We start from the raw sequence: 17,068 nt of genomic DNA, 5'->3' as shown, positions 1-17,068 counted from the left end.
ATGCATAGAGCAGCAAAACATTGTCACCTTATACACTCATATTCCCAGGTGCCTTTGACCAAAGCAACACTCTGCCTTGTTTCAATTCTTACTGTAAACAAAACATCCTTTTCATGGTCTAGTCCCAGTTTTTTGTATTTTGTGCTTTTGTTGTTTAAAATGGCCTCTAAGGGACGCCTGGGTGGCTCAGTTGGTTGAGCCGCTGCCTTCAGCTCAGGTCATGATCCCAGGGTCCTAGGATCGAGTCCCACATCGGGCTCCTTGCTCAGCGGGGAGCCTGCTTCTCTCCCTGCCTCTGCCTGCCTCTCTGCCTGCTTGTGTGTACTCTCTCTCTGACAAATAAATAAATAAAATCTTAAAAAAAATAAAATAAAATAAAATGGCCTCTAAGTATAGTGCTGTCTTGTATTCCTAAGCACAAAAAGGCTGTGATGTAGGGCACCTGGCTGGCTTGGTTGGTAGAGCTTGCAACTCTAGATCTCAGGGTCTGAGTTCAAGCCCCACACTGGGTATAGAGCTTACGGGGGGGGGGGAGGGGGGGAGAAGAATGTGATGTGCCTTTTGCAGGAAATGTGTTAAGTTTTGCTCAGACAGAAGTTATAGTGCTGTTGGTTGTGAATCCAATGTAAAAAATATGTATATTAATTAGTGTCTAAATACACACATAAAACAAGGTTATGTATTGATCCATTGATGAAAATGTTCTAACCACAGGCCCAGAGAAACCTAACCCTTTATTTTCCCTAGGAGCAATGGTCCAGTATTCACAAATACAGGGTTCTCGGGGACTTTATACAACAGAACTACTGTGATAAGAATCAACTCCACTTGACATCTAGAGACCTTGGTGTTATTTTTGTAAAATTAGTCATTATTATATACTAACTTTATCCAAAATATAAGAAATACGTAAGCAAAACTTTAAACCTTTACTGAAAAACTTCAGAAAAAATGAAACAGTTCCATGTTCTTACACAGAAAATAGTAAATAGTCCAAAAGATATCTTCCTTTACAAAAGTGTACCTTATTCGTGGGTTCATGAGAATTTTCACATTAAATAATGAAGACCAATATTAGACGTTCTTTTCTGTTGTTTTAATTGAAATGTCTCCTATTCATTTAAGATAGTTTCTTCATCATGTTAAGGACGTATCTTTTGGTTTAGGTTTTCAGGAACAAATGCTGTATGTTAAAACTAAGTATTCTGACATCTGTTATAGCGGATCATGTTAATTTTGTTTGACTGCTGCTTGTATTAATACATTTCAAAATACTAAACCATCTTGCATAACCCAACATAATTCCAACAGATTAAAACAAACTATGAAATGTCATTTTCTATTATTTCCCTTTTGGTTTTCTACCTAAACTCACATTTCATCAAGAAAATTAAATTTCACATATAAAATTTTAAGCTTTGAAAGTTTATCATGTATGTGCAAAATGCAGTAACATTAAGTTCCTATATACTTTTGGGGGGAAGAAGACAGGGAAGCACATCACGGCTTGGTCTGTATTCTATTCACACTGCAGTGCTTCCCTTATAGTTAATGATGGCAATCAGTTCAAACAGCTTTCTTTTCCTATAAAAATGAAATAATGACCTCTAGAATAAACACATTTCTCCCCCCGAGAAAGAAAGCATGCATGCAAGTGCATGCGTCGGGGAAGAGTGAGGGACAGAAGAGGGAGAATTTTTTTTTTTTAAGATTTTATTTATTCATTTGAGAGTGAGTGATAGAGTGTGAACAGTGGGGAGAAGCCGAAGGAGAAGAGACTCGAGCCAGGAGCCCGATATAGGGCTAGATCTCAGGACCCAGAGATCATGACCTGAGCCAAAGGCAGACACTTAACCATCTGAGCCACCCAGGTGCCCTGAGAGAGAGAATATTAAGCAGACTCCACGCCAGCACAGAGCCCAACATGGGGCTTCATCTCACAGCCCTGAAATCATGACCTGAACCAAAATTAAGATTTAGATGCTTAACTGACTGAGCCACACAGGCACCCCAGGAATAAACACAATTTAGTACTGACTGTGCTTAGTCTCTTTAAAATGTGTTTTTAGACTCATCAGACTGAAAACATCTGGATGTTAAAATTTTCACAATAAAAGTTAAAAATCTTTTATGTTACTTAGGCATTTGACTTCAAATCAAAATGAACTGCCAATACAAACTGTTTTTAAAGCAGACAAGATAGCATGAAGAGCTCTTTATCACTAGAGCATTCACAATTTGCAATAACCTATTCACATTTAACTGTGCTTCCCTTTTAGCCTGTAAGCTCCATGAGGGCAGAAGTCAACTCATGGTTATTCACATGTGCAAAATCTGTTCTGTCTGCCTTAAAAGTCTGCTCTCCAACCTGTGGCATCATTGATCTGAGGATGGAAAAGATTGAGACACAGCACACACAAATGCACTTGCTATCTCTAAATTTATGTAACCATTTACTGGAGCCTAAACTTTTTAAGATAATCTTTGCAGAAAATTACCTTCATATTTAAAAAACAAAAAACCCTATGTACATAATTAAATGTAAATACAGATTTATTTAGTTCCCCCCAATTCTCAGGTTTTTTCCTTAGCATCAAAATAAATGGTGTAAGCTCTGCAAGGAACTGCATATAGTGAGAGGTATTTTTCTCTAAGCTTAACCAATTCCAATAATTTTTTAAAAATCCTTACTAACAACTGGGAAAGAATCCAATTTTGCTACCAAAGAAGGTCTTTTTCTTTTTGTTCTTAAAGGACTTCTTGTAGAAGTACTTGATAAAAGAGCCACTGACAGGTACATTTCACATTAACAGGTTTTGACAAAGCTCACAAAAGATAATCTAGTGACTGTTATCTGCAGTTTCAACACAAGAGAATGTAAAATTATGTTCTATTGAGAACCTTTGAAAAAAAAAATCCATTAATGAGAACAAAGTCTAAGACTCCTGAATTGGAAGAAGACTATCAGCTTTTACTAAATACCCAAGTCTCCATAAAGTAAAACTCAGGGAAGGGGAATCAATTTTAGACACCAACCCATAGGACATTAGTTTCTGAAGTACCAAAAAGAACTTATTTCACTCATAGGTAGGTTCCACATAATGCAATCAAAGTAAAGCAACGAAACGCATATTCAGTGCATGTGAAGTAAATAGGTATATATTCTACATACATTCATAAAAAAAATTTTAGTTCAAACATTAAAAGCCTTATCTAAGAATGAAATTATTCTGGATTTGCCTAGTAGTAATTCTTAGCTCTTACTACGTAAATATCATGAATACAAATGAACTATTAAAATTTAATTTGACAGTCAACAGACAACTCTGTCCTACATTTATGTTTATTAAAAACTGACATAAACAAACAAAACCTGTACAAAAAATATCCCCAATTATGTATCACTTTGAAATAGTAATCTTGAGAGACATTATCGCCTAGGACCCCCTCTTCCTCTACCCCGACCACGTCCTCTTCCTCTTCCTCGGCCTCGGCCTCTTCCTGCAACTAAGAGAGAAAAAGCAAAGTTAATTCTCTTCTGCACTGATTGTTACCTGGGCCACCACAAACAGCATCTACAGGAAAGAAAACTTTAACCCAGCTTCTCTCAAATGTGACCTCACAGGCATCCCTCCCAACACATTACCATGCAGAACCAAAAACTGCTGGCTTACAAAGACAATTAAATGTTTGTTCCATTTGATTTATTGAGAAATCCATCACATTTTAGAATATCTATCATGTCTCAAATTCAACACAAAATAAAATCCAAATGATCTGAACCTTACACAAGATGGAAGAGATACCAACAGAACAGAACATGAACACCATGTGCTAGATTTTTTGGTTAGTGAATAGGATCCAAGCAAGTTAATTCAAAGCTAAGAAAGTTTAAAATACATTACATCAAGCCACCTTGTTACTCTTTAGAATCTTAAATCATTTGATCCAATCATAACAAAGTATTGTAATCATTATAGCGACATCCCTGTGTCAGCTGCTCTCCTAAGTCTACTTAAATATTAGACGGACAGAAAACTCATTTCTCAAAAGAACCTATTTTCAGTCTTAAGAGAGCTATGAATATTAAAAAAAAAAAATCCTGACATGAAGTTCACGTCAGTCACATTCTTAAACTTCTACCCACTGTTGCTAAACTTGTCATTCAAAGAAACAGAGTTGAGTCTAGGACTTTTGTTAAAATAAGGCAGCTTAACCACATTTATCTCCAATTCCTTCTGAAATACTACTCTTAAGAAAAGGAGTAAAAATGGTAAATACCCATAAAGAAAAGGAAAGAGAAGGACAGAGGGAATACAGTGGTTGAAAAATTTCAACAATTATTTAAGCCAGAAAGTAGACTAACAACTGTAAATGTTAAAGGAAGAATAACTCTTAGAAGACCTATGACCTTAGAAGTCAAGGGTGAGATGAAGCAGGGAGTGGAAAACAAACAAGATGGTTGACAAACATGTGGACCAAGACTGGTCAGTCCTCTCCTCCCCACCTTGCAAAGCTAATGATTACTTCCCTGACAGGTAGGTAGGAGAGAAAAAGTAAAATACACTTAAAGACACTGAAACAGAAAGGCTTCGGATCTTAAAATAACTGCAAAGTGGATAGCAGCAAAAGGCAGAGAACTGAGGGGAAGGGAAAGGGAAGTAATTTAGCATTTTTCAAGCTACAGGCTACAACCTAAAAAAAAAATTTTTTTTTTAAGATTTTTTCATTTGAGAGAGAGAGAAAGGGAGAGAGAACACAAGCAGAGTGAAGGGCAGACAGAGGAGCAGACTCGCTGTTGAGTGGGGAGCCCAGTGTGGGGCTTAATCCCAGACTCTAGGATCATGACCTGAGCCAAAGGCAGACACTTAACCAACTGAGCCACCCAGGTACCCCTAAAATTTTTTTCTTAACTAAAAAAGCATATGAAACATATCAGGATTTGCATGTATTAAGACTAATTAATTCTTCCTGAGATTTTTGTTTCAGTTACATGCATAAATGGGCCATGATGCAAAGTATATTTCTTAGTGTGGGTGGAAGGCAAAAAAGTCTCAAAGTCACTGTATCAAGCAAGCTTCTACAAAACACCCAGCCCCTTTCTCCTGCTCTGCTCCTATAATATGCTAGCTGCCAGGCATGTATTTGATAGGAATCATTTTTGGGGGGGAGCAGGGGGTTGGAAAGCTCCAGAAATGATTCTAGATCCTGAAATTCTGAGTCTCCTCAGTGAAGAGGCCAACTCACTTTTGAACCACCCTACAGCAAGACTCACCAACTCAGGAGTCCAGCCTCCCCTCCCAGAAATTCTCTTCCTAGGGTTCTTGTTAAATAATAGATGGCCAGGGTGCCTGGGTGGCTTAGTGGGTTGAAGCCTCTGCCTTCGGCTCAGGTCATGATCCCAGGGTCCTGGGATCGAGCCCCATATCGGGCTCTCTGCTCAGCAAGGGGTCTGCTTCCTCCTCTCTCTCTGCCTGCCTCTCTGCCTACTTGCGATCTCTGTCTGTCAAATAAATAAAATCTTTAAAAAAAAAAAAATAGATGGCCAAAGTATAAGATACTCAAATCAAGCCTACAACGTAAAGATCAAATAAAGAGAGCAAATATGCGGGGGAGAGAGAGATATCACTTGATCAAGAAACTCTTAACTATATAAGAGAACAAACTGATGATTACCAGAGAGAGGGGGATGGGGGATGTGTGAAATACGTGATGGGGATTAAGGAATATACTTGTCATGATGACCACCGGGCCACATATGGAACTGCTGAATCACTATGTTGTACACCTGAAACTAACATAACATTGTATGTTAACTGGAATTCAAATAAAGGCTTAAAAAAACAGAGAGACCAAATAAAAAGAGAAACCCAAGAAAACAATGCCAAGTACAAAATAAAACTTAAGGAAAATGCACTAATATCTTACAGGTTTATATCCTATCCAGTATTTTTCAGATAGAGAACAAGATTCTGTGAAAAATTATCACAGAACAGGAGGCCTGAAGATTAACTATATGCTAGACTGGAAAATAAAAGTTTCTCAGAAAACAGATAAAAAAGGGGAAAAAAATAAAATAAAGACTTAGACAATCACTCAGAAGACCCAATTATTAAGACTTCCAGGAAGAAAGAACAGAAGAAATTTATCAAAGCCATACAAGAATATTGCTTAGCTTTAAAAGGCAAGAATATCCGTGTTGAAGGGGATGATCCACCAAATAGCCAAAACAACAAAATGGAGGAAAACACAGGGAGAGCAAGCAAAGACCCAATGCCAAGTCATCAAGAAATTTCAAAATAACAGGAATAAAGAGTCAAATCCCAAATCTTTCCAAGTGTACAGAGGGATGGGGACTAGGCCACGCAAAGGGACAAAAAATGGCTTGTCTTTAACAGCAACACCAAGAATTATTAATAAATACTATACGCACTCATGGCAAATACATGGAATCAAGAAAACAAAAAAAAAGTTCATAATGTTTATCTCTCTTCAAAAAAAAAAAATTTTTATTTATTTATTTATTCATTAGAGACAGACAAAGCATGCATGAGTAGCCGCATGAGGCAGGAGAGAGAGGGAAGTAGAAAGAATCTCAAGTAGAATCTTGGCCAAGCACAAAGGCTGATATGGGGCTCAATCTCATGACCCTGAGATCACAACCTGAGCCGAAACCAAGAGTTGGATGCTCAACCAAATAAACCACCCAGGTGCCCCACAATGTTTGTATTTTGAGTAGTAGATCAAAGGATAAAAATACATTCATAAAAATGTTTATAATCCTTCAAACTTACCAGCTTCCCTTTTCTTAGATTTCACCTTTGGTTCGACATCCACAAGTAGTGTATCCAGAGGTAAGCTGTCTGGTAGGATAAAATATCGAATGTTATTTCCTCGAATACTCAGTGTTTCCAGCTGTACTGGTTCCCTATTCTTCAAAGTCATTTTCACAGCTTTAAGATGGGTATTCATGCTGACATCTACACCTAGAGGGCAAAAAAAAAAAAAGAGGCCAATTATTAGTATGATAAAGAAGGCAATCAATTTATCAAGCCACAGTAAATACCATAATACAAAACAATACAAAAGAACATTGTTCTGCTACAGTGCAAGTTGGTTAATGGGTGAATAATGTCAGTATAAACCAGAAATCCTTCCTTCAGAGACTATCCCAGCATATTAATATTTTGCATGGTTAAGTATGCATACAGATGTGAATGCAGCAAGCCATGGAAGAACCCTGAGTGATATCTGACTCATTCCCACTGTGCCCAGGTATTCTGATCTTAGGGTTAGCAATGTTTAGGGATGGTTCTCTCACTATCTCCATAACTTCCTTATACCTCCTTCTACCAAGCTATAAGCCTTGTTTTAAATATAAAGTCCTATATATACTGTAGTATTTTCCTTGTTACTAGAAATTTAACATGTCTTTTTAACTGCTTTTTTAAAGGAAAGCTACTGTTTTTGTTAAAACTTTAAGTACTAAGTTGCACGAGTTTTTAATGGTCTTCCCCACACTATTTTCCCCATTGTTTTTAGTGTGAGGTTTTGCAAAATAAAAGCACAATTTTCTAGAATAAATACATGGCATTATCTTAGATATACTCAATTACTGGAGCTTTTACCAATCTATCTCAACAAATGGGATTAACTAAAGATCTAGTTAATTTCTGTTCCTAGGAAATCAGGTCAGAAAACACGAATTCTCTCAAATTTCCCCAAATCCATTCCAAATAGCAATTACACTTCCTCAGTGGCACATGGTTACTGATCATACAATATTGAAACCTTATATTGTACCGATTTCTTTTCAAACCAGTTGCTGTTGCAAACATGAGTACACTCAAATCAATCAGTTTAACATTGTTTATCTCTCCTAGTTTATTCAGATGCTGGACCTTCATGTTAAAACTTATTTATAAACTTACGATTTAAATATTTCAGAGACTGGGACCACATACTAAAATAGCATTTTCATTCACTTGGCTCAGCAATTCTTTTGCACTTTTGCGGGGAACACCTACTACAAATGAAGAATGGCAGCAACCTTAAACTATACATATAGTATCATTAAAGCAGAGTTAGACATGAAAGAAAGAATGAGGAAAAATACTCTCAACCCATTTCAAACATGAAAATCCCATCCTCTATCTTCAGGGACTTTACAATCTAATAGAGAACACAAAATTCTAAAAAAGAGTAAAATATACTTTGGAAGATGCAACATTCTAGGTAGAGGAATACACACAGGCAAAAAGCACAAAAGGCTTTAAAAACAAAAACAGGGTCACACGCAGGATAACCTGGGGAATTCAGTTTGGTCTTAGCATAAGTACTTAAAGTAAGGCTTAAGAAGGTCAATGAAATAATCCAAGCAAAAAGAATGAGATGTCTACTACAATAATGTTCATTAAGTCACCAAAAAAGAATTCTGGCCTTAAAGGTGGAAGAAGCAGAGGAAAAAAAAAAGTGCTATAAAGCCGTCTAATCTCCATACCTGTGATTGTTCCATGGACCTGTGTTCCATTCTTTAATTCAATGGTTACAGTTTCGTGACTCAATTTCATCAAAAATCTGTAAAAACAGTGAGAATAGAGTAAAAAGTATTCACCTTTAACACTTTACATCTTCTTTAAGTCAAAGGGTGAAATTTCTAAATGTTCAAAATCTGCTATAGATGCTACCTGTATCAATTCCTAATAATAACCTGCATAACAATTTCAGCTTTCCTTGAACTATACCCTCAATATTTATGAAGGAGCATAGTAATATTAGAAGCTGTCAGGGATGCCTGGGTGGCTCAGCTGGTTAAGCGTCTCCCTTTGGCTCAGGTCAAGATCCCAGGGCCCTGGTATTGAGCCCCAGCATTAGGCTCCTTGATCAGCGGGGAGCCTGCTTTTCCTTCCCCCTCTGCCTGCTGCCCCTGCTCGTGCTCCAACAAATAAATTAAAAAAAAAAAAAAAAAAAAAAAAAAAGCTGTCATTTAGACATTTGATTCTCTAAACCATTATTCAGCTTAACCTCCAATCCATGCATACAGATCCTAAAATCATTATAGTCCACACAATTGAAATTAAGAAATTGTATGAAAGTGGTCAAATGGTACAAACTTCCAGTTATAAAGCAAATTAAATATTAGGAATGCGACATACAACATGATGCCTATAGTTATTAATGCTACTGTATGGTACGTGTGAAAGTTGCTAAGAGAGTAGATCCTGGGGGGCGGGGGGAGAGTAGATCCTGAAAGTTCATCACAAGAAAAAAACATTTTCCCCCTTCTCTTTTTTGGTATTCATACCAGATGATGTATGTTAACTAAACTTACTGTGGTAATCATTTTGCAATACACATAAGCCAAATCATTATGCTGTACACCTTAAGCTTATACTATATGTCAACTATCTCACTAAAGTACAAAGAAAAAATAACTGGTAGTAAAAAATTACATGCTTCCTTTACGTATAATAGACTAAAAGTCTCCCTTTCTAACCCCCCTCCATGTGTATGAGATTCTTCTAGACCATTTTATATGCACTTGTAGGGTATATATGTTTTTATGCAAATTGGGTCATAACTTTATTAACTTCTATACTCTGTAATTCTCATTCAGCAGTTTAAATACACATGTATGTTCATCACAAATCCATTTACGCAAATCCTTAGCAACAATGCTACCAATCATCTAAATTTTCATCTCTTCTACAGGGGAAAAAAAGAATTTGTTTTTCCCTTTTACTTGTAAGATTGAAAAACTTTTTTTTTTTTTTAAGATTTTATTTAGTTATTTGACAGACACATCACAAGTAGGCAGAAAGGCAGGCAGAGAGAGAGAGAGAAAGAGGCAGGCTTCCCGCTGAGCAGAGAGCTCGAGGAGGGGGCTCAATCCCAGGACCTGAGCTGAAGGCAGAGGTTTTAATCCACTGAGCCACCCAGGTGCCCTAAGATTGAACATCTTTTCATGAATATAGGAAATTTGTATTTCTTTTGTGAACTACCTATTTACACATTTTCAATTAGGTCAAAAAAAATTTTTTTTAATTTTCTACCAATTTTCCACAGCCATTCAAGTTTGTGGTTTTCATTCTTAGGTTGCTAAATCTATGAATACTTTTCAGGTATTAAACTGTTCAAGATGTTTCCCACCACAAGACTGTAAAAGGTCTTATTCTTTCTAGGTTTCTTTTTAAAAAGATTTTATTTATTTTGAGACACAGAGAGAGAAAGTGTGCACACACGGAACGGGGCAGAAGGAAAGGAAGAGAATCTTAAGTAGACTCCGCACTGAGGATGGAATCCAGTGCAGGGTTCAATCCCATGACCCTGAGATCATGACCCAGGCCGAAACCAAGAGTCAGAGGCTCAACTGACCAAGCCACCCAAATGTCCCTCTTCTACTTTTCTGTTTAGAGTTTTAACCCACTTGGAATTCAACTCTTTCCTGTGCAATATGAAGTAGAAATCTGCCTTTATTTTTTCCCTCATTTAGATAGCCAGATGCCTCAATAATATTTACTAAATAATCCATCCATTCCCCACCTCATCTAGTCTTTTGTTTTCCCTCAACTTATTACTCCGAAATATTTCAGAGAAAGAAAAATTGAAAGGTTCACAAATTATTAAAATGCTGCCATTTAGGAATGCCTGGGTGGCTCAGTGTGTTGGGCATCTGCCTTAAGCTCCAGTCATGATCCCAAAGTCCTGGGACTGAGTCCCTGTTCAAGGGGGGAGCCTGCTTCTCCCTCTGCCTGCTGCTTTCCCTGCTTGTGCTTACTGACAAATAATAAATAAAATCTTAAAAAAAAAAAAGTTGTCATTTATGTGGGAGTATCCCCACACAATTTATACTTTCACCATTATCATCTGTACTTCATCATTCATTTTCTAATGAGAATTTTCTCCTATATAATCGTAACACCACAATCACATACAGGAAAATGAACAATAATCTTGCAATATGATCCAACGATATAGTTCTTATTTCTAACTTATAATAAATTAGAAATTTATAATTTATAGTAGAAACTTATAATACATACTTTGTACACCCTATCCTAGCATCACACTAAATGGTACATGTCGAATCACCTATTTTTCTCCCCCACTAGACTACTGCAAGGATCAAGACCTTTATATCTAATCTTGGGTGTCAAAGGCACTGGGTAACAGTTGGCTGAAATGCTTCAAAGATTAAAAGGGAAGATGGGGCATCTAGGTGGCTCAGTCTTTAAGCATCTGCCTTCAGCTCAGGTCATGATTGCAGGGTCCTGGGATGGAGCCCCACAGTGGGTTCCCTGCTCAGTGGGAAGCCTGTTTCTCCCTCTCACAGTCCCCCTGCTTGTGTTCCCTCTCTTACCACCTCTCTCTCCGTCAAGTAAATAAAATCTTAAAAAGGTTGGGGCTGGGGGGGGGGGCGGGGCGCCTGGATGGTTCAGTCGTTAAGCATCTGCCTTCGGCTCAGGTCATGATCCCAGGGTCCTGAGATCAAGCCCTGCATCAGGCTCCCTGCTTGGCGGGAATCCTGCTTCTACCTCTCCCACGCCCCCTGCTTGTGATCCCTCTCTAGCTGTGTCTCTCTCTGTCAAATAAATAAATAAAATCTTAAAAAAAAAAAAAAAAGGAAGATAATCTTAAAATACCACTTTTTTAGTGGCACAGCCAGCCATCATAAAGGGGGACAGACATATCAAGTCCCAAATTAAAAAAAAAAAGTTAATCTGTCTTTGTATATAAAGATCCACATAGGGATGCATGGGTGGCTCAGTTAGTTGGGCATCTGCCTTCAGCTCAGGTCATGATCCCAGGGTCCTGGGATCGAGTCCTGCATCAGGCTCTTTCCTCAGTGGGGAGCCTGCTTCTCCCCTGCCTGACACTCCCCATGCTTGTGTTCTCTCTCTCTCTCCCACTCTCTGACAAATAAATCAATAAAATCTTAAGAAAAAAAAATCCATGTATTGAATCCTTTTCATATTTGTTGTTAAGAGAATAAAGTCTCTCTTAAAAAACCGTTAATGTTTTATTTCATTGGAAAAAATTCTTTATGCTCTCAATTTAATAATCACTTATAACTATATTAGCTTGGAATTTTCATCTAACAGTTTCTTTCCATTATCAAGCTTTGGTTTTTAAAAAATCTTTCATTTTAGGGCACCTGGCTGACTCAGGAAGTAGAGCATGCAACTCTTGATATTCGAGTCATGAGTTTGAGCCCCACATTGGGCATATAGTTTACTTGATTAAAAAAAATATTTTTATTGTCCCTCTCAGTAATAAGGTTTAACTTTTCTTAAAGAACATTTACTTTATTTCAGAGAGAGAGAGAGAGAGCATGCGTGCACAGAGGAAGAGGGAAATAAGCAGACTCTCCACAGAGCTGGCAACCCTATGTGGGGCTTGATCCCAGGACCGAGATTATGACCTGAACCAAAATCCAGAGTCGGACACTTAACTGACTGAGCCACTGGTGACCCAACATTTAACTCTTTTTTTTTTTTTTAATATTTTATGTATTTGACAGAGAGAAATCACAACTAGGCAGAGAGGCAGGCAGAGAGAGAGGAGGAAGCAGGCTCCCCGCGGAGCAGAGAGCCCGATGCGGGGCTCGATCCCAGGACCCTGAGATCATGACCTGAGCGGAAGGCAGAGGCTTTAACCCACTGAGCCATCCAGGCGCCCCCCAACATTTAACTCTTATAGAAGTTCAAATCATTTGTGGAAACAGGAATGAAGTAAAAATAAAACATTTTAATAATTAAACAATCTACCATATGGAAGTAAAAAGGAAAACCAAAGTAAGCAAAAATAGTTTCTGAAGGAATCAAAATACATTTCACCAAGTTCAAGGATGTTTCTCTGACAAATAATATTTATCATTATGTGGTAGTCCCTGTGCTTGGCAATGAGGATTAAAAATGAATGACTAGGAGCTCAAACTCTAGTGGAAAGGACAGACATAGAAGGTATTTAAAGGTAACTAAATTTAAAAAGCAATAGATATATGAGCAGGCTTTTGCCAGGAACATAATGTAGCATGGATAGGAGGGAGTCAGAGCTTAGTGAATTTCTAGTAAGTCTGTAAAGTTGGAAATACACTGCAAAAAGTGACAAGAGCAAAGATTTGGGAGTAAGAAATAGCACAACACGAAGAGAAACTACAGCTACACTACCAATGGATTACTAAGTCCCAGAAAATGAGTAGAGAAGAGTTAGGTAGGTTCCTTTCATGGATAGCCCTAGCTGTTAAAAATCTACTGAAGGGTTTTCATCAATGAAGTGGAACACCAGGGTCATATTCACACTGGAAGACAAGTTAGGTGGCTAGAGCAGGACATAGGTTAAAGTTACAGTTATCAAGACACAGGAACAACAAATAGATCAATGAAACAGAATAGCATCTAGAAATGAACCCACATTTATATAGTTAATTTTCTACAAGGTGCCAATGGGACTGTCAAAGGACTGTCAAAACACTCCAATCAGCAAAGGAAAGCCTTTCAACAAATGATGAAATCCATGGTAGGGATGCCTGGGTGGCTCAGTCGGTTAACCGGCTGCCTTCGGCTTGGGTCATGATCCCAGGGTCCTGGGATCAAGTCTCTCATAGGGCTCCTTGCTTGTCAGGAAGCCTGCCTCTCTCTCTCTCCCTCTGCTGGACACTCTCTGCTTGTGCTCTCTATCAAATAAATAAATAAAATCTTAAAAACAAAACAAAACAAATCCATGGTAATAGGGATTTATATTACCTAAGATAATGGAATAACTGGAAATCTACGTAGAAGAAATGACCCTGGAACCTTAACTCACACCACTTCCCAAAACTAATTTAAGATAGATCACAGATCTAAACATTAAAGTTAAAATTATAAAGCTTTAAGAGGAAAATATAGGAGAAAACTTTGTGGTTTGAGGGTAAGTAAAAATGTGAGTACACAGACAATAACCATAAAAGGAAAAGCTGGTAAATTAAAACTTCCTCAAAATAAACTTCTGCTCACCAAAAGAAGTTATTAAAGGAATGAACAAGCAAGTCAAACTGGGAGAAATTACACTGGCAGAGGACTAGTATGCAGAATATATAAAGAATTCCTACAACTCAATGCTAAACACAATCAAAACCAAACACTTCACAAAGATATATGAATTGCCAATAAGCAGGTGAAAAAGTGTTCTACATAAGTAGTTATTAGGAAAATGCAAACTGAAGCCATAACAAGACACTACTACACAAGCACTAAAATGGCTAAAATTGTGAAAACCTGGCAATTCATCAGATTATCAAGAAAGATGTTAAAGACAATTCAAAGGTCTTTATGTTTAGAGTGACATTAAGGATGATCATGCCACCAAGCATCGTACAAAAATAAGTCAACCAAAAGAAAAAATACCTCTTTTCTTAGCAAAAAATACATTCTCCAGTAAGAAGAAATTTTATTTCTACTAAGACTCAGAACAGGATTCAGTATAGCCTTTAAAATTTTCAGGAAAACTGTGTCACAACATGCAGTATCTTTAAATGCGACAACCTGATTCCAAAGAGTCTGACACAAAACTTAACTGTAAGGATTCAGACAGGCAGGTATTGAGAAATTGCAAAAACATACTTCAAATTCTGGGGCGTTTCTCTCCAAAGTTACAATTCAAATAAAAATGGATTATAAGTTAACCTAAAGCCTTCCCTATAAACTGTGAATACAGATTGAGGGTTTTATGTTATTTCAATCATCCTAGAAATTATCTACTTGTCTGTCTTCACAAACAGAAAATTCCAAGAAGGCAAGGACCCACCTTAAAAAAAAAAAAAAAATCCATTACCAGCATACAGTGTAACAGGTGCCCAATAATTGATTTATCTCAACTGACAAATCCTGATTGAGACAAGAGACTAGCTACACATGTAACTGCTAACTTAATCAGAAACCTCCTCTTTGTTCAGGCGCTCCGCCTCAAGGAAAAACACCAAAACCATATCTATCTGCGGGAAGTTTAGAATGAATTACTCAAATCAGTAAACCAGCAGGCTCAACTAACCGATGAAGTTTAAACACAAAACAGAAAAGCGATTATCTGCGTAAACAGCCACAGATACGTAAACTGATTCTGCCTCACGTTGGGACATTTTTTCCCTGAATTAAAGTCCTATTTTGAACGAACATGTGAGTTAAGTAATCTTAACTCTAAGGAGTTATCAAAACATAAAAGAAAAAAAAAAAACCCTAATGAAATCAGATGTCCAATCCTGATTTAAAACATTTTTAAATAGGTTTCATTATTTCCAGATAAACCGCCATAGCTCCTAAGTACATTTTAAAAGCTCATTAATTTAATGCAATGCATACAATTTTTCTTTATACCTGCCACGTTCTCATGGAACCCACACTTCGTTATATTTGCCGGTCCTGAGAGCTGCGACTGCCCAGAAAAGTAATCTAGACTAGCGCACGAGTTCTAACGAAATGAACACCTTCAACTGAGAGTAGAACTTGTAAGCCTGGCGTTGCACCTTTAAGGCCTCTAAAACACTGGGTGGGAAAAAACCGCCCGGCTCTTACGTCCCCTTGTCTGAAGACACGCGGGATCCGCGCGCAATCCTGTCTGAAGCTCTAGCTCCAGAGCCCGCGGCAGCACGGCCAAGATGGGGCGGGAGCAGCGGGCGCGGGAGGCCGTTAGCAGGCCGCGCACGCACGCGGCTTTCGCGCCTCCAGCAACTGGGCAGTCTGGCCTCCCGCTCCCGGCCCAAACCATCACAGCCCTCACCCCTGGGCTACATCCTCACCTTACGAGCTTCATCCTAGCGGCTCCGTCACTGTTTCGGTGGGATCGTGCACAAAACCCGACTACCCAGGTCCGACAGACTAGGAGTATGAATGGCCGGAAACGCCTACTCCCTGGGCTCCGACGTAAAGAGCGCGAGAGGAGCGCTGCCGGCGCAAAGCGGAAACGCCGACTCCACGCTGGGCCGCATTCCCTTCCGGCTGCGTGGAACGTCACGACGGCCCCTGGCGGCTGGAGGTGTGTCTTGCGAGGGCTGAGAGTGGTTAGAAGCTGGTCCAGGAGGATAATTCCAGTAAGGGGGGCGATTTGAGGAGATTAGATCCAGTTAGTGGGCACTTCAGAACAGCCGGGATCCGTGTGTTATGCAGCACTAGGTATACCCGTGAAGGAAGGGAAATTCTGAGAGAGCCCAAAGAATAATTCTAATTCTTCTCCAACACTAGCAATGTACCTGAAGGAAATCACTTTAGCTGATTATTTTTACTTGATTTTTTTTTTTTTTTTAAGATTCTACTTACTGAGAGACAGAGTACAAGCAAGGGGGAGGGGCAAGCAGAGGGAGCAGCAGGTTCCCTTCTGAGCAAGGAACCCAATGTGGGACTTGCTCCCAGGACCTTAGGATCAAGATCTGAGCTGAAGGCAGATGCTTAACACATGAGCCACCTAGGCGTCCCTATTTTTACTTTAAATTCTGGTCACAAATCTCAAAAGGGTCCCCTACACTGTTGAGAAATTATGTTGTGGCTCTCTAATAAGCTCACAAACTATTTCATACCTTCTTTCTTCTTTCCCTCTGAAACCTTCTACAGTCTCTTTCTCAAATCACTCTCTGCTAATATTTCCTACTCTTTTAGAAAACCAGAAGCAACCTTTTCAGCTTTCCTTCCAGTTAGAAGGGTAGAAGTATTACTGCCCCTCTCAAAGGCAAATTCCTCTTCATTGTAGTCTGGATCCCATCTCTCATTTTTTCAAGAATTTCACTTCTTCAGTTATCTCCTAACTTGAATTATCAATTTCTCCCTCTTCACGGAATTTTAAAAAAAAAAAAAAGACTACTGGGACGCTTAGGTGGCTCAGTCAGTTAAGTGTCGCCTTTGGTTCAGGTCATGATCCCAGAGTCCTGGGATCAAGTCCCACATCCTTGCTCAGCAGGAAATCTGCTTCTTCCTCTACCTTTGCCTGCCACTCCCCCTGCTAATGCTCTCTCTCTCTCTCTCTGACAAATAAATAAATAAATAAATAAATAAAATCTTTTTAAAAATGATACAAATTTATCATAAAGCAAAATTCTCCT

General features: G+C 38.5%; 1 protein-coding gene across 1 annotated transcript; it reads right to left on the bottom strand.

Annotated features, from left to right (window-relative positions):
- Positions 1-914: 914 nt before the first annotated feature.
- Positions 915-15,902, bottom strand: SNRPD1 (small nuclear ribonucleoprotein D1 polypeptide). Its single transcript, XM_080831525.1, has 4 exons — positions 15,776-15,902; positions 8,501-8,577; positions 6,795-6,986; positions 915-3,507 (listed from the first exon to the last, which is right to left on the bottom strand). Exons 1-4 carry the CDS (start codon positions 15,787-15,789, stop codon positions 3,431-3,433), a joined length of 360 nt encoding a protein of 119 aa, XP_080687651.1. The 5' UTR covers positions 15,790-15,902; the 3' UTR covers positions 915-3,430.
- Between the last annotated feature and the right edge of the window lie 1,166 nt (positions 15,903-17,068).

This window comes from Martes martes (genome assembly GCF_963455335.1).
Source record: "Martes martes genome assembly, contig: scaffold_258, whole genome shotgun sequence".
Classification (NCBI taxonomy): Eukaryota; Metazoa; Chordata; class Mammalia; order Carnivora; family Mustelidae; genus Martes; species Martes martes.
The sequence above is the reverse complement of the archived record's forward strand: the minus strand, read 5'-3'. Positions and strand labels throughout refer to the sequence as shown.